General features: G+C 44.3%; 1 protein-coding gene across 7 annotated transcripts in view; it reads left to right on the forward strand.

The window, feature by feature from the left end:
- Frmd4a (FERM domain containing 4A) overlaps window positions 1-26,215 on the forward strand; it is a 581,879-nt gene that overhangs the window by 447,016 nt on the left and 108,648 nt on the right. For all 7 annotated transcript variants that reach the window (XM_058575149.1, XM_058575147.1, XM_058575148.1 and 4 more), the window contains 2 exons: window positions 2,988-3,080; window positions 11,674-11,758. In XM_058575149.1, coding sequence (XP_058431132.1) covers window positions 2,988-3,080; window positions 11,674-11,758 — 178 coding nt within the window. The remainder of the gene's footprint in view (window positions 1-2,987; window positions 3,081-11,673; window positions 11,759-26,215) is intronic.

The raw sequence follows: 26,215 nt of genomic DNA on the forward strand, positions 1-26,215 counted from the left end.
AGATGAAGGACGAGCAGTGAGCAAAACCAACAGGAACGTATCCAATGACACCTGGGTCTCTGGTTCCTCAGGCAACACATCCCCACCTTGAGGTTCTTTGCCTTGTGAATGGCAGTCCCCAGACATCCCTGTCTAGTCCCTGGCAACTTATGTAGTCAGTCATGTGCTGTGGGTGTGCTGAGGATTTCCCAAGCCTGGACCATTGGCTGGTCTCAGATGCGTGTGTGGAACTTTCTGCCCCAAGTCTTCCTTCTGCCTTGAGTTGTGCACTAGAGAAAAGTCACTGTGCTTCTGTATCATTCTAGTCTATGGGTGAGTCCAAGATTTCCCTTGTGAGGCTCATGCAAAGGCTATTCCTACTAGACCCTCCAACAAGGAATCTGTGCTAATATAAATGATATCATGCAAAAGAAAGAAAGAAAGAAATCTGTGAGATGACACAGACATTGAAGGGACTGTTCTTGTAGGGAGTCCTTCAGTTAATGAGCAAATACATCTTTAGAAACCTGAATATTCACCAGGCACTGTGCTAGGTTTTGGGTGAGGGTTTCTTTCTTTCTTTTTTCTTTTTTTTAAATGGGAACACTTAGAACCTAGTTGGAGAGTCAAGTTGTATTTTTCAGCATGACTAATTATACAAGAGTAAGCCGAAAGCCTTGTAGATGACACAAACCAAAAGCTCTGGAGAAGTTTAAAAAGAACCTGGGCTTAGGAAACGTGTTAATCAGCTTTCTGTCACTGTGTCAAAGACAATATAAAAGGAGGGAAGGCTTATTTTGGCTCACAGGTTCAGAGGTTTTGGTCCATGGTTGTTGGACTCTGCTGCCTTGGGCCTGTGGTGAGGCTGAACATCGGGGTTCAGGGAGCATATGATACAGCACAGCTGCTCACCTCATGGGGGCAGAGGAAAGCCAAGAAAGAGAGGAAAGAACGGGGGTCAGAGGATCCCCCTCCACAACACTCCCTCAGGACCTAACTTCCTTCCCCTAAGCCCCTCCTCTTAAAGGTTCCACTACCTCCCAAATGACCTCTCCAGGTGACCACACCTGTAGAGCATGAGACTTTGGGCGGCATTTAAGATCCAAACCATAGCAGACAATCAACGAAGTCTTCACTTCACTGAACTCGGGCTTGAATTGTGGTTAACGTGGATTTAAGAGGATGAAGGGAGAGCCTCCAGCTCCAGTCAGGAGAAGCAACTGGCCTCAAATACACCCATGGCCACTCACCAGAGGCTCAGCCACAGAGAAAAGACTCTGAGAGTTTGGGGGACATTTTCAGAGACAGGAAGTGAGTGGCTGTAGCTTCTCATCCTCAGATAATTTTCCTGACACCTTCCAGTTGATCAGACATGCACTTGACCTTCTGAGATAGGTCTCCTGATATTTTTCAGATGTAAAAATTATGTTAGGAAAATAAATGTAGACTGGAAAGCACAGCCATGGAGGCGTGCCCAGGAAGGGAGCCAGAAGGGTCAGAGGTCAGCCTGACCCTTCTTCTAGTCCTAATTATCTGTTTGTTTTGTTTTGTTCCCCAAATGGAGATTCCTAGGAAGAGATAGAAGCCTGAGTCCCTCAGGTGGACTCTACTTTGTGGCAGATCCAAATGGCATCCCCATTGCTACAGGTGTTGGCTTAATTAAAAGAGGGAGTCCAAAGACCAATCTTCACATCATGCTTCCGAGGACCTCTCAACCCCACCCCTTACAAATACTGGTTCCTTCCCACCTTTGTGCATGTTAGTCCCTCAGCCTAGAAAGTGATTTCCCTTCCCCTTCACCAGGCCACTTATGCTCTTTCTTCCAGTTTTAGCTCAAAAACCAGGAAGTGCTTCTCCAATCCCCAGACTACATATATGTCCTCATAATGCACGGTCTTACTGCTAATAGTAATTACATAATTAATTATGGAACGAGTCATTGAATGTCTATCTCAGAAGGATCTGTGTATCACCATGTATCTCTGTGTTTCACTTTTTAAATAGCTTTAATGAACTACAACTGACATACAATAACTACATATATTAAAGTATACAATTGAATAAGTTTAGACATATATCCACATCCATGGAACTGTCCACACCAGGAAAGCAGTGGACATGTCATTCACTCTTCAATACCACCCCCAGGCAACCTCTGTGGTCACTGCCAATTAGTTTGTGTTTTCTAGAGGTTTACTTAAATGGAATCATAGAGTCTACACTTTTTTAAAATCAGACTTCTTACACTCAGCATAGTTTTTTTGAATATCACCCATGTAGTTGCATATAGCAATAACACGCTCTTCATTGCTGCATAGTATTCCATCATGTGAGTGTATCATGATTCATCTACACACTCCCTTTTTGGCAAACATGCGGTTGTTTTGAGTTTGGGACTGTTTTAGTATCTCTTCAAATATGATGTCTTTGAAGAGACAGTTAAGTCTCTGAATATTTGCATAAGGCACCTATACTGTGTTTGATGGACAAATGCTTTCATTTGGGATGAATATCAAGGAGTGGCGTGGTTAGCTCCTATGGTAGGTGTAAGTTTCATTTTTTAATAAACGATCTACAGAGCACTTTTAACCCCAGGATGTGTGAGGATTGCTAATGGATCTGTCAAGTGAGCTTTGAGTCCTTCAGGAACAAAGGCAGTGGGGGAGAGGAAATCAGGCAGCAAGCCCCGCCTCCCACTGTCTCGCCCCGCCCCTTACATGTGGCCCCGCCTCCCACTGCCTCACCCCACCCCTTACCTGTGGCCCCGCCTCCCACTATCTCGCCCCGCCCCTTACCTGTGTCCCCGCCTCCCACTGCCTCACCCCGCCCGGATCTGGTGGCCCCGTCAGGTCCCAGATGCACTACCACTGGATAATTCCTTTGGTTCTTCCATTGCTTAGGTGCTAGCAGCGAGGGGACTGCCCACCCTATGTGAGCCACATGCACCCTCACCCAGAACACTGCTGCCACGTGCGGAGCCCTAACCAAATTGTCTCTATTTTCCTCAGGGGACACCTAAACTGGCTTCAACTAGATCGAAGAGTACTGGAGCACGACTTCCCTAAAAAGTCAGGACCCGTGGTTTTGTACTTTTGTGTCAGGTACGTACACCTGGTATTCACACTTTGGCTTCTCTGTCTTTGTCAGAAAAGTGTGGAAGGATGAAGTGGCTCAGAGGAGGGTGGGTGCAAGCTTGCCTTGTGCGTCACTAAGAATAAAGGTTGTAGTGTAGCTCCGTTCCCAGCAGATGGATGCGTTTGTGGAATAACGATCAAAGCTTTCTTTTGTCGTTTTTTAGGGGTGTGGGGAGAGGGGTCGTGTATCTCATACTAAACCGAGTCCCTCACAGCATGTGTCCGGAACTCTTTTGGTGGCAGTTAGGAGCTCCATAATAAAAGCCATGGTTTTCTTCCCTTCTATCACAAATGCCACTTGAGCCTCTTGAGTTTTTTTTTTTTTTCCCTATCCCAAAGAGGACTAATTAAAACCAGCAGCAAAACACAGGTCAGTGTATGCTGTGGCAAGGGAGGAGAAAGCACAATAAAATGTCAGAAATGGTTGGCATTTTCTGTTCACTAGTCTAAGACGTTTTATTTAATGAGTGCAGAGGAAACGGTTTTTGTGATACAGTGCTTTCAGAGTTAACATTTGCAGAGTCTGAAGATGCAGGACTGATGCCTCTGTTTGCAGCAGGCTGTGGGAAGCTAGAAGGGGGCAAAGTCCGACTCCAAGCTCCCAGACCAACAGCTCTGAGCACCTGGTCTGTGGAGCCACAGGCCCTTTCTGTCTAGAAAGTGGCAACACTAGTGCGAAGCACTGAGGGGTTTTGGGTTTGGTTTGGTTTTCTTGTGCTGGGGCTCCAGCCCAGGGCCTCCCACATGCCAGACAAGTGTTGTACAAATGAGCCACACCCCAGTTTTCAGATACCATCTCTTCCACCCAGTCCATTGAATCTGTGTTTTCTTCTGTGCTAACAGACATTCACAAGGAGGATTCAATTAGTTTCCTCCTAAAGAACTGGGTCAGGATTGCAGTTTTCCATATAACCACCCTGAATCCACAAACGGCATTAGAAGAGCCCAAGAGTTAAAGGGTCCATTTAACAGACTGAAGTGGATGACTTTACCTCAGCTGGCAGAGTCAATTCAAACTTGCATTTAATGCCTTTTTGATTTGTTTAACAGCTGTGGACATATCAGAGCTAATCTTAGCCATTTCCATTGCTGATGGGAATGATTTCAATGCCATGTTCTCTTTAGTGGTGCCTACAGTTTCTCAGATTAATGGAAAAGTAACCATAAAAAAGCAAGTTACGCCGGGAGGGGCAGGTGGTGGTGGGCAAGGCTGGAGTTGAATTGAAGCAGTTCATTAACCTGTAATGCCAGGAGGATAAATACCTTACTGTGCATCAGCCTCCCCCATCCTCCTGTTTTTTCCATAATTTCCATAAAGGTTGTATTGAACGTCAGACGGTGTACACAGACATTTCAATTTGCACACGATTCCTCACATAGGAAGTGAAAATCTAAAAAGCCATGTATTTTGATTCTTTTTTTCAACAGTTATTCCAGGAATTTTCCAGCTTCAAATCCAGAGGCAAATTTTCATTAGCAGGGTAGTAAGTATCAGTATGTTCAGATGCTGATAAGCTGTCCCATAAGTCCCACCAGCTCACGATTTAATACCATGTACAGTACATATTCAAGTTTTTAACTTTTCACATCACTTTAGCAAAATTATTAGGAGAACCAGGCTATCATAAACTTTTAAAAAATGCTTTTACTAGGGCTAGGGTTGTGTTCAGTGGTAGAACACTCACCCAGCACATGCAAGGCACTGGGTTCCATCCTCAGCACCACATAAAAACAAAGGTATAATGTCCAAGTGAGGTATTATGCTTTTATTAGGTCATTTTAATTATACATACTAGTGGGGGGTTTTGACATAATCATACATGTATGGGTTTAACTTGCCCCATTTCAGTCCCCAGTCCTTACTCTTTCCAGTCTCTCTTCTCTCCTTTATTCTCCTTCTTTACTAGTACTCCTTATGTTTGTTTATTGTTGTTGTTGTTGTTTAAACTGGTATCACCACAAACTTTTACAGAGGGCACGTAGTCCTGACTGGGCAAGGATCATGGAAAGGTTCTCCTTAGAAACAATTCTACTAAAAAACAGGGGATTCAAATTTAAAGTGTTTAAGATGGATCAAATGCACAGCTGTGACTCCAGACATCCCTTTGGTTTGCTTTCTCTTACAGGATGCAAAACTAGCCTTAACCAATGCATGATAAGCCAGGGCAACTGAACCTTCTGTGAAGTCCCATGTTTTCAACCAGCAAATGACTTCATGTCTTAAAAAAAAAAAGTCATTTATACTAAACAATGGAATAAAGTGGGGTTCCCTCCTTCTTAGAAAAAAAAAATGTTTCTCTTTCTGGTACTTTTCTTCAGTGTTAGTCAAGAAAATACTGGGCTTTGCTGCATGTTAGTTATTTTTTCCCGAGTGTCTGAAAAGAGATGAGTTCCTGGTGGGTTTGGAGAACTAGACCCTCGCAGGACAGCCTGGGACACTGAGATTGGTGACAGAGGTGATGGTCCCCCAGGTAGTACAGGTTGTTTCATGTCAATCCAGAGGACACAGTGGGAAGCTGCGAACATATAACAGTTGCTTGCAAAAGACAGAACTAGGAAGCAGGGCGACCACAAGACTCAGATATTTTATCTGATCCCTGGCCAGAAATGACCCTCTTGCCATGGGCACTCGTGTTTTTGAGTGGCCAGCAGGAACCTCACAGAACACTCATCAGAAAACATCTCCAAATCCCATTTGAGGATGGGGGCTCTCTGCTATTCTTTCTGCTACCTCCTGGAAGATTACTGCTCCTCTTCGTCTGACAATTGATCTTTCTAGAAGGTCTCAGTTTCTATGTCCGGGTCCCTCCTAGACCATTCCACCTGAGTTCTTCCGATTTAGCCTTCCAAAGCCAGTGTCATTACCAGCCCACTCCTCCTCTCTTTTCCCCAGATCTTCTGTGGTCCCCAGAGATCTGTGGGTCTTTGTTCACTGCCTCCCGTAGGCTGCAGGTACTCTTTCCCTCGCTCCTCTTCTGCCAATTCTTACGTGCTCGGATTCTCTGTTCTGCTTCCAAACTCTTCCTCTGCCCTGTCCTCCTGTCCATCCTTCCTCACTGCTGTTCTGAGGCTTTCATCTGCTGCCCCCGGACAGCTGGCCCCTTGGTACTGGCCAGAGGATCCTGGCATTGCCCTGAGTTCCCATTCTTCACCTCTCTGAGCAGCAGTACAACCAAACACCAATTGTCTGTTTTCTGCCAGAGGAGCCAGATTCTCCACCTGGGCATATATATTCTCTAGTTTTACCTTGATTTTCAGCCTGAGAAAAATTCTCTGTTTGTAACTTGGTTCCTGTCTAGGGCTGCCCACAGGTGTTTCTTCCAAAGGAGTGGTAAGGCAAACTATCTTCATCCAAGTCCCAGACCTTGGAGGAGATTTGGGTCCATAAAAGAGCTTCTGCCCCCATTGGGTGATTTTCCTCGACCTTCCCCATCCTGTCTCACCTTTGCCCTTTGCTCTGCTCACAATTTCCTGTTGTTCTGCATCTCAGAGAGCTCTATATCCCTCCCTTGTGCTCCATGCACACCCTCTCTGCTGCAATTGGGGCCTCATAAACCTCTCCTGGACTTCAACTTTCCTTGTTCAGCTTTGCGTCTGCTCTTGGGTCCTGCCTATTCTCCCCTGCACATCTTTCTAGAATTCTCATCTGATCCTTGCTCACAAATTTTTTCTGGCTTCCCATTATCCTTGGGGAGGTGGGGAGCATAGCCTAAGCAAGCTCTGTCCAGTCTGACTTCTCCCAGCTGTCCAGCCTCATTGTCCCTTGTGTCACCTCAGCCCATACATGACCAAGAACACCTTCACCCATAGCCATCATTTAGTGCTATAAGACAATTCTAAAAATGGGAGAAAATGACTCTCATATTGACCAGGCAAGCTTAAGTAATAGACAAAGTAAAAAATAAGGAAAATAGAGGTACACACAAGGAAATCTGTGTATGATTTTTTGTAGGCACAAGTTTGTGCTCAGAATGATTCCCACATGTCAGGGCTGTTCCTTTAATCATGTGTTCTTTACCAAGTATCCCTGAAGTCCTGGTCTTCTACCCTGTTTGTAGAAAAATTAACAGATTAGATTTGCCTCCTCAACTTTGATTTCACAAACAATAAACTAAAGTGAGCAATAGGAAAGAAAGACCGAGAGGAGAGTCCAGGAGGCTTTTATCTGAAAGAGAGGATGTTACAGCCACTGTGGATTTGACTGTCAGTGTCCCCATTGCTGATGTCCTCCTAGCTACAGCAGTAGCTACTTCCTGTCTCTCACAAAAATAGTGATGGCATAGATCTAAAATGAAGAGGCTGTTAACCAGAACTTGCTGAGTGTCCCAGTTAATATTAAAGGCCATTGCAAGTCTAAACACCAAGAGTCCTCAGCTGTAGAAGCTCACAGCTTTTCATTTGCTCTTTTCTGCTACCCCAAGTTAGCATTCCAAATATGACATTTGTGTTCATTATGCAATGAAATCACTGGGCCATTTAATTAACACTTGCTGTAAATATTCAATGATTCCCAAATGCCAAGGGGTGGCTGTGAGAGGGAAGGGGAGGAGCGGGGACGGCAGGGGAGACCAGGCTGATGTCAGCTGGCTAGACAGAGATCAGCCATCACAGTCAGAAGCTTCCAGGAGTTCAACAAGGTGCTGAGACTCCCCAAGGCTGCAGAGCCTATGGGGTGTTTAATACGCTTGAACCCGTGGACAAAGAACATGGACTTCTCTCTGCATCAGACTATGATCAAATATTCTCTGGCGGGGATCATCTGAGCTAGCAGGGGTGTGACATGGCTCATGGGGCTCAGGGATCATCTGGTGCTAGGTTTGCTCTCGTGTCGAGGGGGTTTCTCCCTTCAACTCAAAAGGAAGCCCCAAGGCTCGGTGCTGCTACATGCATCAAAGAACCGACATTAAGATGAAGGTTTTGTTGTTTATCAGGTACCATGAGGACAACAGATCAGGAGGTGACTGGTGTTGAAAAAGTAGTTTGTCACAGCTCCCAGGAGGAGGGGGCATGCTCCATCACGACATGCAGGGCCCCCTGGGGAAGCACTAGAGCCTGTAGTTGGGGGTAGGGAAAGAGAGGAAAATGCTGGTAACAGGCTTTATTGAGGCTTCTGTGGGAAGGAACAGGTGATGGGGGTAAGCAGGCTCAGGTTTGGCTAGAATGAACGAGTTCAGTGGGCTCTGGGATTGTCCCTAGTTATCCCTGAAGTAGTCAAGGCAGGCAAATAGTGGCCCTGGGTATGAAGCTGATGGGGCTGCGGGGAGGTGTGGACTGTGGTTTGTTTGGTGGGTTGCTTGAGAGTCGCAGTTCTTACTGTCTGTAAGAAGTGGCCGACCCTGGGCGGGACAGCCCCTCTAGTGTCAGCAAGGTTCCAGATGCCAAAGTATCATAAAGACGTGGCTAATCCAGAGTGAACTTGAAACCATGCATGCAGACCCTCTGCATCTAAGACCCAGCCTTCAATTCCCTGGGTTTACCCAAAGACCCAGATTTGTCTTTGTGAACCTGCTTCTTGAGGAAGCCTCTGGCCTGTCCCCGCCCAGGAAAAGGAAGTGCAACATCGCCACCTACTGTCCAAGAGGGGGATCAAGGACAAAGCTCTCCTGAAAGTGTGGAAAAGAACCACATTTTTACAAAAACTGTTGCATCCAAACCATGAACGCTCCCCATTTGCCCAAGTCTCCTCTCCCTGGTGCCTGCTTGTGTGTGAATGGAGACATCTCAGACCTTTTTTTTTTCTCCAGGTTTTTTTTTCCCCTCCACAGTTTCCTGGAGCGGATGGAAAGTTCAGGATGAGTTAAATGTCCAAGGTTACTGAATAAGAGTATGACGGGTCCGTTGCTACCAGGGTTTTCCCAGCGGTTGTCTTGGTGATAAGGTTAACAGGAAAGCTCTCTCCACTTCCTGTCAAGAGGAGGGTTTTTTCTGTATCTCAGAATATGCTTGTTATTTCCTCTTCCTTCTCTGCCTCTCAAAACCAGATGGCAGGAGGTCGGTGGAAGTGAGTGCTGTCTCCAGAGACATCATCAGGGCCTCCTTGTTTGAGTTTTCCATTGTAAGAGTTGAAAGGAAAAGACAAGTGTTATGTTTTCATAAACTACTATTCAAGAGAAAATTGAGGCTGGGAGTGTGTGCCCAGAATGTCATCAATACTGAATTCTCAAAGTAAAACAAGTAGGATAAATGGAATTGCTTTGGAAATTAAGTGATTTCAGACCATACAGATTTAAACTGAATGTTATTATCATAGTAAGGTTGCTGTCAGCCTCCGGAGGCTCCTGCTACTGTTCTGGTATTAGGACACGTTAAGTCAGTCGCTATTGTAACCAGTTTCTCTGTCACCAGTGAGAGCTAGGACAGTGGGGTAATGACGGTCTGTTTGGGGTGTAAATCCCCTCACCTGGGATTGGTGACCACTTGGAAGTCACTTGTTATTTCTTCTCCCTCCTTATTGTCTTCATCACCCTTTTCACTGTCCAGTAGGAACTCCAACCAAAGGCAGAATGGAGAGGGGAAAGTGGAAAGTCTGCATTGACCCCCACTTACTAGGCCCATATTTGTGCCAGGCGCTGTATTTGGGCTTGAGATACAAACATGAACAAACCTGGCCCCAGCCCTGAAGGAGTTGGCAGCCCAGTGAGAAGGCACCCTAGTCATCAGAAGATGACCGGCCCATGGGCAGAGTGTGTGGCAGAGCATCCTGATGTCCTGGGAGCATGGGAGTGGACCATAGTAATTTTGACTCTAAATTTCAAGGATCTGTGATGACTTAATTTTCAAAGCAGTGCCCTATATTTTTATCCCGCCCCTGAGCTCTTCCTCTTCCCTTCCTTTTTTCCACTTAATTTGTTATTTTAACTACCCCCTGTCAAGGGCCCTTTGTAAAGGATACAGGTTTATTTTTGATAATTAAATCCGATTGAATGTATTTTACTTTGAGATGTAAAATTTGTCACTTCATTTCAGTTCTGCATTACTCAAGAACTGAGGGTTGTGAACTTGAGGATTCTTCCGAGACCACTGCAGACTCTACTACTCAGGGCCCCATGAGCTGAAAAGCACTTGCCTCCAAAGCAGTAGACAGCTGCTCCAGGGCAGGAGGTGATGTGGCCAAGGATCAGTCGGTCCTCTCCTTCCCGGCTTTGCAAGCCTGAGGGTCATCTTGTAATCCTCTGAAACTCTGCAGTCCCTGACATGATGGTGATCATGCTACTCATGTCTGCCGACTGAGAGGACCTACTAATACCTGAAGTTACACTAGATCCACTCACACATTTAAATGAGTCTATACTGAATTCATCACAGCAACCCCCGCACACGTTTGGAAACTGATAGAAGACAGCGTTCACTTAGGGTACAGACAAGAGGTTTCGACTGTGGGCGTGTCTTGACCTAACCCGTGGATATGTTTCGTTTGCCTTTTACGATGTGGGCTTGTTGGGTTTGCTGCTGCTGTTTTATTGTGGTCTTCCTTTGTATTCGTGTCCAATATTTAAAAAACAGGAGACATCTCAGATGGAGAAGCATCCACTGAGTCCCACTCTCTTCTTTTAGCCTGGAGAAGAGAAGCCCAGAGAGATTGTGTGACTTGTCCTAAGTATACAAAGCAGGGACTAGATTCCTGGTCTTTGGTCCCCTCCCCAGAATTCTTGTCATCAAATTGTAGCACTGTACTAGAAGACAGAGAGGTTGTTTCTTCTCATTCAGTTCCTTCACCCACTACCTCTTTTGGTCCATCCAGTTTCTAAGAGCCAAGCAGCCAGTGCCTTCCCAGTCTAGTCTGAGTGTTGTCGCACCCACTAAGACTCTTTTTCCCTCTGATAACACTGCATTTAAATCATTCCACCACCCCAGCTCCTATATGCTCAGCATCCGATCCTTAGATAGTACAAGCACATTATCTAGTTAAAGAATTTAATAAACTCCAAAGTCGATATGCAAAGGCACATTTAATGTAAACTTAAATAATGTCAGCATGTTTCAATCTTGAAAAAATCCATAGGCTCCATCCTGATAGGAATTCAATTCTCATTTGGCTTAATATGCATTAATATGTCAGTGCTAAGGACACTTACCACCGTGCTCTGCGTGTGCAGAAATCAAGTCACACTTCACCACCTTTGGGAACGCACATAAGGAGCATTTCAAAGAGAAACGCAACCCCCCACACATACACACCTTATTTGATTAAGCAGAAGAAATCATCTTTTTAAAAATCCATCTCGATGGTCATTAGGTCAAAAAAATATAATGAAATCAAATAACATGAAGAATTGGAAAGCGGTTAAGGAAGGCAAAGTGGAAGGAGACTCAGTCTGCTCTTAGGGAGGGATGGCAAGGGGGCCCATTGTTTGTCTCTGGGGAGGCCCTCAGGCCTGACCAATCTGACCTGCTAGGAACAGACACGAAAAACACTGTTTGCCCACAAAAAAAGAATCAGAGAAAAACACTCGATACCTTCTTTAACATTGGGATCTCTAGTCCTCACCTCAACTCCAGCAGTCAAGAGAACCATGGGTTTCTGGTCCACTGTGGCTCACGTGCCATTCTCCTCTTTCAGGTTCTACATAGAAAGCATCTCCTACCTGAAGGACAATGCCACCATTGAGCTCTTCTTCCTGAATGCCAAGTCCTGCATCTACAAGGTAGGAACACTCTTCCCCACAGCTTTCCTTCAAAATCTGAAAGCATCATTCAAAGCTAGAGATACCAAGTTGCTCCCCTAAGGTGACTTTATGGATTCAGAGATGTAGTTTATACGTTAATGACTATAAGTAAGTGAGAACTTCATGAAATGAATACCATCGACTAAATAACATGACCCCTTCTCATCCCATTGCCATTCCTGACTCCGTGAAGGTGTTCCTTAACCTCGACCAGATGTTGAAGGTCTTCTTATTGATGGAGACAAAGGAGAACCTAGATGAGAAGGACAAATGTGGTATTGAACTTGGCTTTCCAAAGTATGAACAAACTTATAACCAAATACATGTACATTTGACCATTTTTTCGATGATTAGCTTATCTCCCATGAGACATGAGACAATTCTTTTCTTGAAGCCATAGACACCTACATTTACCATCATGACCTGTGGGATGTGTGTGTGTGTGTGTGTGTGTTTGTGTGTGCGCGCGCCTGTGTGGTGTACTAGTGTTGGAACCCAGGGCCTCACAGATACTAGGCAGTGCTCAACTACAGAGCTCCACCCTCAGCCCATGGTAACCACTTCAGGCATTAAAGCACCTTTATTCTAGACCCATTACCCCTCTCATTTGCCCCTGACAGCCCCCACTCTGCTTTCCATTTCTATGGATTTGACCACTCTAGGACTTCATATAAGTAGAATCATACAGTATTTGTCCTTTTGTGACTGACGTTTTTTCACTTTGCATAGGTCCTTAAGGTTCATCCATGTGGTAGCATGTGTCAGAATTCCCTTCCCTTTTAAGGGTGAATAATGTCCCATTGCACATAGAGACCACACTTAGTTTATCATCCTTTGTCCATAGATGTATGGGTTTCTTCCACCTTTTGGCTATCACGAACAATGTTGCTATGAACACAGGTCTACAAATATCTCCCCTAGACCCTGTTTAAAATTTGGGGAGCAGGTAGACCCCAGAAGTAAAATTGCTTAACTATAGTTACCGTCTTTTGAGGAACAGTCATACTAGTTTCCATAGAAGGTGTACCAGTTTACATTCCCACCTACATTGCACAAGCGTTCAAGTTTCTCCATATCCCACCAACACTTGTTGTTTTCTGGGGTGTGTGTGTGTGTGTGTGTGTGTGTGTGTGTATGTGTGTCTTAAATAATAGCCATTCTTATGGTAAGCAGCAATATTTTGTGATTTTGATAATAACTGGTGATACTGAGCATCTTTTCACATGCTTATTACCCATTTATACATCTTTAGAGAAATGTCTACTCAAGAGACACTTGTAATTAAGTGGGACAATCCTTGCACTGCATCCAAATGCCCCCTACGCTGGTAATGTTTCTTTTCATTGGATAACCTCAAATGCCCACCACCTTTCTGGCACACACCCTCTCTTGCAGACCCCACCTAGGTTAAGAACTACTTCAAGGACATGTTTAGAGTAAACACCCATTCCACTGGTTATCCCCAACATGCACATTGTCTTCATTCATTTTTCCATTGCTATCACAAAATACCTGAGACTGTGTAACTTACAAAATATAGAGAGGTTTACTTAGCTCATAGTTCTGGGTATTTAAGACATGGTGCTGACTTCTGCTCAGCTCTGAAGAGGGCCTCATGGTGGATGGCATCACAGTAGTGGAAATGTATGAGACAGTGGTGTGCGGTACATGCAGAAGAGACCAAGCATGTAAGATGGCCTCACTTTATAAGAACCAGCACTCATGAGGACTCATGATTCACCCTTGTGAGATCCAACCCACTCTGCAAGACCAATGTCAATTCATTCATCCTTCACACATCCCTGTGACCTAATTCCTGTTCAGTAGGCCCCACTTCTTAAGTTTCACCACCTCAACACCAGTCAGTCGGTTGAAGTGGCCAGGTCATAGCTCAGCCAGGGCCATGCTCTGCCCTCTGGACATGCTGTCCTTGCAATAGAGAGCACCCAAGCAGCACAAAGAACTTCAAATCCAAGTGTGGCTGTTAGCGAGGTGGTCACAGGAGGTATTCGAAGGATTCCAAGGAGATCCTGCAGCCTGTGTTTTTGTATGTAACTTACTCAGGTTTGGGGAGTTGCAACAACCACCAAACTTTAAAACCAAGAGTTGAAATGAGGTACCAGCTTTGGCTTCCCCTTCTGGAAATAAATCAGCACATTCATTGCACAGAGTAGTTCCAGCAAGTGCAAACGTTCAGTGTGACAGAGGGCCTGGCAGTGATCAGATTCAATTCTGTCAAACACCTCACTTGGTGGCAGTTGCTGAGCCAGGACTTAACACTGGGCTCCAACCCAGCACACTCAGACGATAGTATTTTTGGTTTTTGCTGAATGGAGGAAAAAGACACTAACTGCAGCTCCAGGTACTTACGAATTCCTTCCTCTCACCCCATTTTCTCATTATAAAATGGAAATAATAATACTATGCAGATACCTCACAGATTGTAAAAAGCACCTGATGATTTTTTAAATGTGAAAACATTTTTTAAAAGTTGTGAAATTAATTAATGGGAGGTGTTCTTTCGCCATGGTGGCCGGGTGGTGAAGGAGCCTGTGGGCCCGGTGCCGGGTTCTTCGAGGTACAACATCCAGTGGCATGAAGATGTATGAAGGTGGTTGGAACAAATGCTCTTAAAAACTTGTCATAGCAGATGACTGAAGAAAATGAGTAGGACCACATTTGACATGTAACACGGCCCCTATCAATGAATGCTCCAGTCCTTTTGATGTAGTGTTTAAAAATACATCCTTGCCTCAAAGGTGTGGCATGCAACATTGTGAAAGGAAAAAAAAAAGAATTTATGAAGAAAACAAATAGAAACAAACTATGAAATTTTTATTTGATATTAATAAACAATAAATTATGTGGTAAAAAAAAAAAAAAAAAAAGTTGTGAAATTAAAAAGTGAGCACTGTCCACCAGGTGGCAGACTTGAGCTAAAGGAAATGACTGGGGAGCCACTGAAGCCAGGAAATCACTCCCAAGCTGGGCAAGTAGAAAGTTGTCCCAATTGTAGATGGCAGACACCTGGGTCAAAGCGAGAGGAAACATTTTCGGTTTTGGAGCTGTTCCATCTGTCAGGTCACAGATCCTGAGCTGGAACTGACTCTGGAATTCTTTACAATTTTTAAAAAGAAGAAATTCTCAGCTTTCCCATGTGGGAAATGCCTACCAAGCCAGCCATATTTAAAGTCACAGTGCCACAGCATCATCCCTGTTGCTGAGTGGGGGGTGAACATCGTTCAGGAATCCCAGAACTCTCTTCTCAAAAATCCTCATTTGAGCTTGGTCAGACAAGCAAGAGACCACAAATGACCCAGGATTAGCTTCTCTAAAGTTTATGCCAGAGACCAAACAGCATCCCAAGAACCCCCTGTCTCCCTCCTTGTTTGTACCGGGGGCTTACCCCCACACACACCTTATTTTATGATTTATTTTGAGACAGGGTCTCACTAAATTGTTTAGGGTCCTTTATTGTTATTTTTTTTTAAATGACAGTGGAACGTACTTCTTGTTACACATATAGAGCACAATTTTCATATCTTGGGTTGTAAATATATGTTCATACCAATTTGTGTCTTCATACATGTACTTTGGATAATGATGTCCATCACATTTCACCATCCTTGCTAACCCCCTGCCCCCTCCCTTCCCCTCCCACCCCTCTGCCCTATCTGGGGTTCGTCTATTTCTCCCATGCTCCCCTTCCTACCCCACTATGAGTCAGTCACCTTATACCAGAGAAAACATTTGGCATTTGTTTTTTAGGGATTGGCTAACTTCACTTACCATTATCTTCTCCAACACCATCTATTTACCTGCAAATGCCATGATTTTATTCTCTTTTATTGCTGAGTAATATTCCATTGTGTATATGCCACATTTTTTTTTATCCACTTATCCACTGAAGGACATCTAGGTTGGTTCCATAGTTTAGCTATTGTGAATTGTGCTGCTGTAAACATTGATGTGGCTGTGTCCCTGTAGTATGCTGTTTTTAAGTCCTTTGGGTGTGGACCGTGCTTAGGGTCTTACTAGGTTGCTGAGATGGGTTTCAAACTCACGATCCTCCTGCCTCATCCTCTGGAACTGCTGGGATTACAGACATATGCCACTGCACCTGGCTTTCAAAAAATGGTTTTTACATTCATTTGTTACCTCCTAACCTGTGAGGGGGGTAGAGCAGGAATGATTAACTTTCCAGAGATGGAATCTGGTGAGAGCTCAAGGGAGGGACTCCAAGAGAAAGAACCTGGAAGCAGCGTGACTGGCGGTGCCCTGTTTCCAGCGGTTGAACAGGTAGAAATAGGGAGCCCAGAAGCAGAGTGATCAGGAGTTTAGCTTTTGCTGGGACAGACTCAGCTTCCCTTCCCAGCTCTGTCACTTAGGGAATGCACTAAATGTGAACACCCTCTGTCATGTCTCCAGGTTTGGTCTTCCTCTTTGAACAAAGATATTGCAAAGCCCTGTGCTCACCTTCTTGGAAGTACTTAGCCTGGTTAGCCACTTGGAGTCAGCCCTGAGGAGTTTCTGTTGGCTGTCCATCCACATGGCCGCCTGGCCTTCTGAGGCTTTGGAGAGCCCAGGAGACAGGGTCCGCCTCCTGGCCTGTCACAGCTACCCCAGGCTTCTGTTTACCCAGCAGCTTAACACCATCAGCTCCCACCCTGTCTCTTGGGGATCGATTCCCACAGCATATTAGAATCAAAGTTGTTCAGGTGAAATCAACTGCTATCCCGGCTTCCTCAAAGACCTGCTTCACTCACATTTTAAAATATAAAGATTTATCTTTTCTAGGGGCTGTGGTGCAGCTCAGTGGTAGAACTCTCCCCTAGCCTAAGTGAAGTCCTGGCTTTGATTCCCCAACACTAAGGAAAAGAAGTCTTAGTTTTATCAAAATAATATGCTGCATAGTTTTGAAGTTAAATGTTTCTAGAAGGCTTCTGATGAAAATGTGCCCACCTCCTTTCTGACCAGTTTTACCACTGTCAAGATGGTAGTTGTTTCTTCTAGAGCTTACCTCTATTTCTAAATAAATGGCCCTTTTGTTCCTGGTTTGTCCATTTTAGGTGGTGAATTCTTTGCAAGATAGATGAGGATCGGGGTGTCCCATACAACCACCCACACTTTCCCTTTTCCCGTTTCTCAATAGGGCAATAATATAATTCTGGGATGAAGCCATAATCATCAGCATGCCATTGTGATGACTGATCCATAGTATCCTGTGGTTCCGATTCCATTCTTAGACAACCAGTTGTTGTACCTGGAGGGGTTAATGGCCTTGCTTTTACTTGTTGAGTTTCTCTGTATCCTTTGTTCCCCACCCCCCCAGAGGATACACAGAAACTAAACAATCCTACAGATTCCCAAATACATTCCAATATTAATTTCCAATGCAAAGGTAATTCCCCAGTTCTCTCTTTGGTTGGATTTTGGCAGCTGTTGCTGCTGTTGATTTTCCTGGGACCTGCCCCTGGGAATCCTCTGCCCTTCTGCTCCAGCTGAACCTGGCCTCCTTCACAGCTCTCACCCAGGAGCCCCCCAGCCCCCCGTCTTTCCCCACCCCTACACTGTATCGATTCCTCTGCCTCTTGGATCCTTTTTTCCTTTTTTATTTCCCCCTTTTGGAGAATATTCCCCAGTAAATTCTGAGAAATCATGTATATTATGTAGTGTCAATTGTATAAAATATCCAGGTCCTTGTGAATCTGAAAATGCCTTACCCTCATATCTAATGAATGGTTTGGAGCAGGAATATAGAATGACGATGTCTCTGACTATCAAGTGCTGTTCTGCAGAAGTCCACCGTCCTATCCATTATAGGTGATCTTCCCATCCTAGCGTGCGCACACGTGCACACACACACACACACAATGAGATCTTTCAGGATCTCCTCTATTTCTCTCAATCTGAAATTTCAGAAGTGTGCCTGTTGTGGGCATAATGCTGGGTATTCATGGCACTTTTAGTCTTATTCAGGATATTCGTATATACCAGTCCTTGTACAAGGAGACTTGCACTCTTCAGTTCTGGGGGGGTCATGTTTGTATTGTTTCTTTACCGTCTTCTCCCCCCTGTTGTCCTCTCATTCTGGAGCTGCTGTGCTTCGGGTGCTGGGCACAGCCTCCTGCCCTTATTTCTCACCTCTCCAACTGTCCATCTCTGTCTCTTTGTCCTACTTTCTGGGAGATTTTTGTCAGTATTAATCTCTTCTATAGACGTTTTAACCTTTGCTGTCATCTCCTTAATTCCCAGGAGTTCCTTTGTGTCTCTGATTTTTCCCTTTTCTATATTGTTCTGTTATTGTCTTAGGAACAGCCCCGCTCCTATCGCCCTCATTATTCTAATTATAGTGCATACACTCGGTGTCCTTGCTGCTCCCATCAGTTCTTTCTTTGGCTGTTTGTTTTGATCTCTGTCTTCCCTGTAGGAGGTTTTCCTCAGTTGTCCAATGATCCTGGTGTTTCCACTCATATTCAAGAGTGAGGAGCTTAAAAGCTGCCTGAATGCGGTGAGGGCCGGGGTCCTGGTGCTGTCCCTGTGGAGTGGTCCAGGGGCAAGCTGGTTTTTTCTTGGGGAACCTTGGATACCAGCATCTGATATCTTTTCTCCTTGGCTCCTAATTCCTCCAGGGATGCCCCTTCCCATTCCCACCTGGCATATATTCTTTTATATCCAGGATTTGAGAGGAGGGAGTAGCCTGTGCTCCAGATATAGACTTCCTTTTAACAACAGCTTCCTGTTCATCTTCTCTAGAGAACCGAATTTTTGATCTGTTCAACAGCAGCCAGACAAGAAGAGGTGTTTCATTTTGCTTCATTTCATTTTTTTATTTTTCCCAAACCATATATACCATCTCCCCACCTGCTTCTCTACACCAGGAGGCAGAAAAACCATAGAGAATCTCTCTCTCTCACTTTCTCTTCCCTCACGTCTCCCTATTGTCTACAAAAGAGTAGGGCAAGATAATCATAATCTATAAGTCACAGAAATTTAAAGTCTGTCTGTGAAAGTGGGGCTGTAATGATCTGTTTTAAGTGGAAAAGGAAGGAGTGTGGGTGGGTTTATTGACACCCACGTGGCCCCCAACATTTCTGATGTGTTTTAACTCACTACGGTGACAGGTGGGGAATGGAAAGAAAACGTGTGACCAAGGAATAGATAAAACTCATTTCGTAGAAATATGTGTCCAGTTCCATGGAAAAGTTACATGGGAATGCAGCCTGGCCTGAGATGCTTATGTTCCCTGGGAGGAGGCTTAGGAGACCGCAGAATCATCCTGGCAAACCTTCCCCGGCCTCCCGTCTTCTAGGCCAACCAAAGAGGCCCATCAGTCAGCCCCCATTGCAGGCAGCACTCCTGTCACCCTAGACAGAGTGACTATATTCATGTGGACTCCGAGCTCTTCCCCTGTGTCCTGGCTGCTGGATCGAAGTCCACTGGCTCTGAGTTCCACAGTGAGACAGTGAAATTGCTGTCACAGTAACCTCCAGAACTCTTGCAAACAACAAATGTAGGTGTTTCAGTCAGCTTTTTTACTGCTGTGACCAAGGGACCTGAGAAGAACAATTTTAGACGAGGAAAGGTTTATTTGGGGCTCAGGGTTTCAAAGGTCTCAGTCCACAGACAGCCAGCTCCATTCCTCAGGACCCAAGATGGGGCAGAACATCATGGCAGAAGGGTGTGACAGAGGAAAGCAGCTCAGGACATGGTACCAGGAAATAGAGAGAGAGCAAGACCACTCCCCTCACCATGGACAAAATAGAAACCCCAAAGGCATACCCCTATGACCCACCTCCTCCAGCCACAGCCCACCTGCCTTCAGTGACCACAGTTAATCCCTATCAGTGAATCTCATATTTTATTTTAATCATATAGCATTCCACTGCTTAAGCATATTCACCGCACTTAAATTATGCTCAATCTCAATGCTTATCTTGTCCAACAAGGATAACCAAAGAACAAGACCCACAGTTGTCATCTGAAGGCAGACTGAAATTCACTCCCTTGGGCTGGAGGAAAAGTTGGCATGAACATTTTCTGAGTGGATTTTTGTGGTCAGCTTCCACAACGTATCCCTGGACTAGGCACACGGACAAGGTTCAGAAAAGTGTTTTTTTAATTCATTGCTTTCTAAACCTGGGGAGCAAGGATTTGCATATTTCTTGGGGTATTATGATCTGAGCCTACAGGCATGCACTGAGAGCAGGTCATGACAGAGAAGGAAAAGCTTAAAATTCCTATTTTGAGTGTGCTGAGGGTCTCACCCAGCCTTCCTTTCTGAAAAGTCTGCATTGGTCTGGGAGTTTCACTTATTATTGGAGTTTAAGTAATTATCCTTGGGCTATATTTGCTACTTAAGCCTATGTTATCACTCTTATTGATAATGAAATAAATGGTCTTTTGTTGGAAGATCCTCCAAGAGCTTTGCTAATGAACAGATGACATCATATCATCTGTAGGTGAGAGAAACGAAGCCCAGAATCAAGTCCTACAGGATGGAGAAACCAACATAAATATTAGCCTCAGAATTATAAAACCCTGTTCCTTATCTCTGCCTTTGATTGATGCAGATTTGGTGCATGTATTTGTATGACAGGGAGCAGAAATAAAGATGGACAGGGAGAGACTTTCTTTTTCAGTTCTCTAGAAACAAATCCATATGGACCTGTCATCTTGGCTGTGCCCAGACTTCTAAAAGAGGGATTCCTTGGAATCATAACATGGGGCTGTCTGCAGCGACCAACATGAGAAATCTCTGTGGCACAGAATTAGAGTCGCGGTTCAGCAGGGACGACATGCACTCCTGTGGTCATGAGACAAACATGAAGTGACTTGACTGCTGAAGAGCTGGCAAAGGGCTGAGAAGGAGGGATTGTGCAAGAGCGCAGTAGTCTTATCCTGCACCACAGCCCGTGTTTGCCCAGGAGCAACTTTGTGTAGCGTTATGAGTTGTGCAATGAGGCATGGCAGCTACACAAACATGAGAAGGAAGAAGAAGATAGCACGCTAAGCTAAATGCGGCTTGGTGACCCACTTAAACGGTTTACACTGTTTTGTCAGGGTCCTCTACAGAAACAGAACAATAACATACACATGGATACAGTGGAAGACATTTATCATTTGGGGTTGGCACATGTGATTGTAGGCTAAGTCCATGACCTGCCGTCTGCAAGCTGGAGTCCCAGGAAAGCTGTGGGTGTGACTCAGTCCAAGCTCAAAGACTGAGAACCAGGGGAGCCATTAGGGTAACTACCAGCCAAGAGCAGGAGATGAGATGAGCTGTCTCAGTTCTAATGGCAAGGGATGAGAAAAAAGGAGAAAATTCTCCTTTCCTCTCCCTTTGGTTCTATTTAGGTCCTTAAGGAATTGGATGATGCCCACTCACATTAGGGAGGGTCATCTCCTGAGTCCACTGATTCAAACACAAAGCTCATCCAAGAACACCCCCACAGGCACATTATGTTTAATCTGGGCACCTCATAGACAGTGAAGTTGATGCACTAAATTAGCCCTTATATACATGGTAACCAGTACACACACACACACACACACACACACCATGCTACCCATCTCTTTTTAAAAAAAAAATTTACTAAAGATTCCTGTAGGCACACTAACGTGGCAAAACTGTAGAGTTTGGATTATCTATAGAAACCAGTGAATGGAAATAAGTAATAAGGCATGTGTTCTCTAGTTTCTAAATCAGCTTTATGTCTCATCAAAACCAGTAAAATAAGCAGAAAATAAGCTATTCTCCCCATTTGACTGATAAGGAAAATGCAACTCAAAGAGGTGACTTATTTGATGTCCCTGAGCTGTTGGGTTGGGACTAGAACATAGAGCTTTGTGAGGACTTTTTAGGTGTTCTGTGGGTGAGAGAGTAAAGATGGCATCTGCAGGTGAGGATAGATTAGGAAAGCCTTGGACCAGCCTTGCAAGGGGTTCTGAACAGACTTTACAAGAGTCATGCTCACTTACATCATCTCAACCTACCATATGATTGTTAATTATATTTCACATTATAGTTATCTCAATAATCTTCATGAAAGTTGGAATTTCTATAATACCTGACCATGGGGGAATGCTTTCCATCAGGCTTCTTGAGGGCGTATAAAGACCACCACCAAATACTCCCCACAAACAAAGGATCGGGAAGAACTCAGTTGCCCAGGATGATTGACAAACATCCACCATGCCTTCCTCATGGGGTTCTCCTGGGACCCTTTGGAACACATGGAGGCCCTGTGATGGAAATCTTCCTGAGATCATTGCTAACCATTGTGGGATGATATTTGGTCTCAGGCCTCTTCATTTAGCTTCTTCCTCACCTAGGATGAAACAATGCACAGTGAGAGGAAGTGGACCATCAGCCCACCTTACCCGGGGCATACACATACACACCTGGTCAGGTTTTATCATTCCATATCATTTTCCAAAGATCAGAGAATGTGGCACATTATTCTATAGTAAGGAAAATAGATGCCCAAAGTGCACACAAAATGGCCCCAGTGACCAAAAGACATTGCATTCTTTAGCAGCCTGACCCTTTACTAATACCAAGATAAAATTGTCAGGTTTGCCACTACACTGGGTTCCAGGCAAGATTCTAGCTCAGAAAACAAACCTGCAGAAAGCCCTCTTCAAAGGATGCTTGAGACAGAAAAGGCCCAGTGGCCCGCGGCGAGACAGAGCTTCCAATCACTCCTGCAAGGTAGGCGGGCCTGCGACCCACTGGCAGAAGAGGAGCACCGGCCTGCTGAGAGGCAGAGCCGCCCCCTCCCCCTGCGCCGGCAAGGTAGACAGAACTGTGACCACCCACAGACCAGGCCCAGCGGCCTGCTGAGGGGCAGAGCCGCCCCCCACCCCCCGCGCCTGCCAGGTAGGCGGAACTGTGACCACCAACAGAAAAGGCCCAGTGGCCCGCAGCGGGACAGAGCTTCCAATCACTCCTGCAAGGTAGGATGGCCTGCGACCCACCGGCAGAAGAGGAGCAGCGGCCTGCTGAGAGGCAGAGCCGCCCCCTCCCCCCCGCGCCTGCAAGGTAGACAGAACTGTGACCACCATCAGAACAGGCCAGACCTGCAACCGACAGACAGAACAGGCCCAGTGGCCTGAGGAAGGGTAGAGCCGCCCCGCCCCCCCGCGCCTGCAAGGTAGGCGGACCTGCGACCCACTGGCAGAACAGCCCCAGAGGCCTGCAGAGGGGCAGTGCCGCTGCCTGCGCCTGCAAAGTAGGCAGAACTGCGACCACCGACAGAACAAGCCTAGGGGTCCGCAGAGGGACAGAGCCGCCGCCCGCGCCTGCAAGGTAGGAGGACCTGATACCGACTGGCAGAGCAGGCCCAGTGGCCTGCTGGCGTGGTAGGCACATTGCCCCAATTGGAGGAGGGGCAGAGCCGCCGCCCGCGCCTGCGAGGGAGACTTTGCAACTATACAAGACCAATATAAATATATAGGGGGAAAATTCAATAGCACAACAGTTTCACCAAGTAGAAAGGAACGCGAACAGTATGAAGAGACAAGGAAAGAAAGGACCACAAGCAATGCAGGTCAACTCAACGTTAGAAGAGGTAATAGCTGCAGCAGATGGAATGTCAGACAAAGAATTCAGGATATACATGCTTCAGATGATCTGGAGTCTCAAGGAAGACATCAGACAGCAAAATCAGACAATGAAAGATCACTTCAACAATGAATTACATAAACAAATCCAAGAAGCAAAAGATCAACTATACAGGGAGATAGAGGTTATAAAAAACAAACAAACAGAAATCCTAGAAATGCAGGAAGCAATAAACCAACTTAAAAACTCAATTGAGAATACTACCAGCAGAGTAGAACACTTAGAAGATAGAACATCAGACAATGAAGATAAAGTATTTCAACTTGAAAAGAACATAGACAGCTCAGCAAGACTGTTAAGAAACCATGAGCAGAACATCCAAGAAATATGGGATAACATCAAGAGACCAAATTTAAGAGTCATTGGGATACAGGAAGGGACAGAGTTTCAAACCAAAGGAATGAGCAATCTATTCAATGAAATAATACGAGAAAACTTCCCAGACTTGAAGAATGAGACAGAACCCCAAATCCTAGAAGCCTACAGGATGCCGAATGTGCAAAATCATAAGAGACCCACACCTAGACACATTATAATGAAGATGCCCAACATACAGAATAAGGAGAGAATTTTAAAAGCTACAAGAGAAAGGAAGCAGATCACATTTAGGGGTAAGCCAATCAGGATAACAGCTGATCTTTCAACACAGACTCTGAAAGCTAGAAGATCCTGGAATAACATATTTCAAACACTGAAAGAAAATGGGTTCCAACCAAGAATTGTGTTTCCAGCGAAATTAAGCTTCAGGATGGAAGATGAAATTAAAACCTTCCACGATAAACAAAAGTTAAAAGAATTTGCAGCTAGAAAACCATCTCTTCTAAACATCCTTGGCAAAACATTACAGGAAGAGGAAATGGAAAATAACAATGAAAACCAACAGTGGGAGGTAGGACAGTAAAGGGGGGAAAAATAATCAAAGACAAAACAAACCATGTTTAGTAACATAAATAAACAAATATGGCTGGAAGAACAACCCATATCTCAATAATAACCCTAAATGTTAATGGCTTAAACTCACCAATCAAGAGACACAGGCTAGTAGAATGGATCACAAAACAAGACCCAACAATATGCTGCCTACAGGAGACGCATTTGATAGGAAAAGACATACATAGGCTGAAGGTGAAAGGTTGGGAAAAATCATATCACTCATATGGTCTTCGGAAACAAGCAGGAGTGTCCATACTCATATCAAATAAAATAGATTTCAAGCCAAAGTTAATCAAAAGAGATAAAGAGGGACACTACATACTGCTTAAGGGAACCATACACCAACAAGACATAACAATCATAAATATGTATGCCCCAAACAATGGTGCAGCTATGTTCACCAAACAAACTCTTCTCAAGTTCAAGAGTCTAATAGACCACCATACAATAATCATGGGAGACTTCAACACACCTCTCTCGCCACTGGACAGATCTTTCAAACAAAAGTTGAGTAAGGAAACTATAGAACTCAATAACACAATTAATAACCTAGACTTAATTGACATATATAGAATATACCACCCAACATCAAGCAGTTACACTTTTTTCTCAGCAGCACATGGATCCTTCTCAAAATCAGATCATATATGATGTCACAGGGCAACTCTTAGACAATATAAAGGAGTAGAGATAATACCATGCATCCTATCTGATACTAATGGAATGGAACTGAAAATCAACAATAAAAGAAGGAAGGAAAAATAATACATCACTTGGAGAATGTACAATAGGTTACTGAATGATCAATGGGTTATAGAAGACATCAAGGAGGAAATTAAAAAATTCTTAGAGATAAATGAAAACACAGACACAACATATCGGAATCTATGGGACACATTGAAAGCAGTTCTAAGAGGAAAATTCATTGCTTGGAGTTCATTCCTTAAAAAAAGAAAAAAACAACAAATAAATGATCTCATACTTCATCTCAAAATCCTAGAAAAAGAAGAGCAAAACAACAGCAAAAGAAGTAGAAGGCAAGAAATAATTAAAATCAGAGCTGAAATTAATGAAATCGAAACAAAAGAAACAATTGAAAAAATTGACAAAACTAAAAGTTGGTTCTTTGAATAAATAAACAAAATCGACAGACCCTTAGCCATGCTAGCGAAGAGAAGAAGAGAGAGAACTCAAATTACTAGCATACGGGATGAAAAAGGCAATATCACAACAGACACTTCAGATATACAGAAGATAATCAAAAATTATTTTGAATCCTTATACTCCAATAAATTAGAAGATAGTGAAGGCATCGATAAATTTCTGAAGTCATATGATCTGCCCAGATTGAGTCAGGAGGATATAGACAACCTAAACAGACCAATATCAATTGAGGAAATAGAAGAAACCATCAAAAGACTACCAACTAAGAAAAGCCCAGGACCGGATGGGTATACAGCAGAGTTTTACAAAACCTTTAAAGAGGAACTAATACCAATACTTTTCAAGCTACTTCAGGAAATAGAAAAAGAGGGAGAACTTCCAAATTCATTCTACGAGGCCAACATCACCCTGATACCTAAACCAGACAAAGACACTTCAAAGAAAGAAAACTACAGACCAATATCTCTAATGAACCTAGATACAAAAATCCTCAATAAAATTCTGGCAAATCGGATACAAAAACATATCAAAAAAATTGTACACCATGATCAAGTAGGATTCATCCCTGGGATGCAAGGCTGGTTCAATATACGGAAATCAATAAATGTTATTCACCACATCAATAGACTTAAAAATAAGAACCATATGATCATCTTGATAGATGCGGAAAAAGCATTCGACAAAGTACAGCATCCCTTTATGTTCAAAACTCT

The sequence above is a fragment of the Marmota monax genome, unplaced genomic scaffold, assembly GCF_021218885.2.
Source record: "Marmota monax isolate L192 unplaced genomic scaffold, Marmota_monax_Labrador192_F-V1.1 WCK01_AAM20220418_F8-fsc00090, whole genome shotgun sequence".
Taxonomy (NCBI): domain Eukaryota; kingdom Metazoa; phylum Chordata; class Mammalia; order Rodentia; family Sciuridae; genus Marmota; species Marmota monax.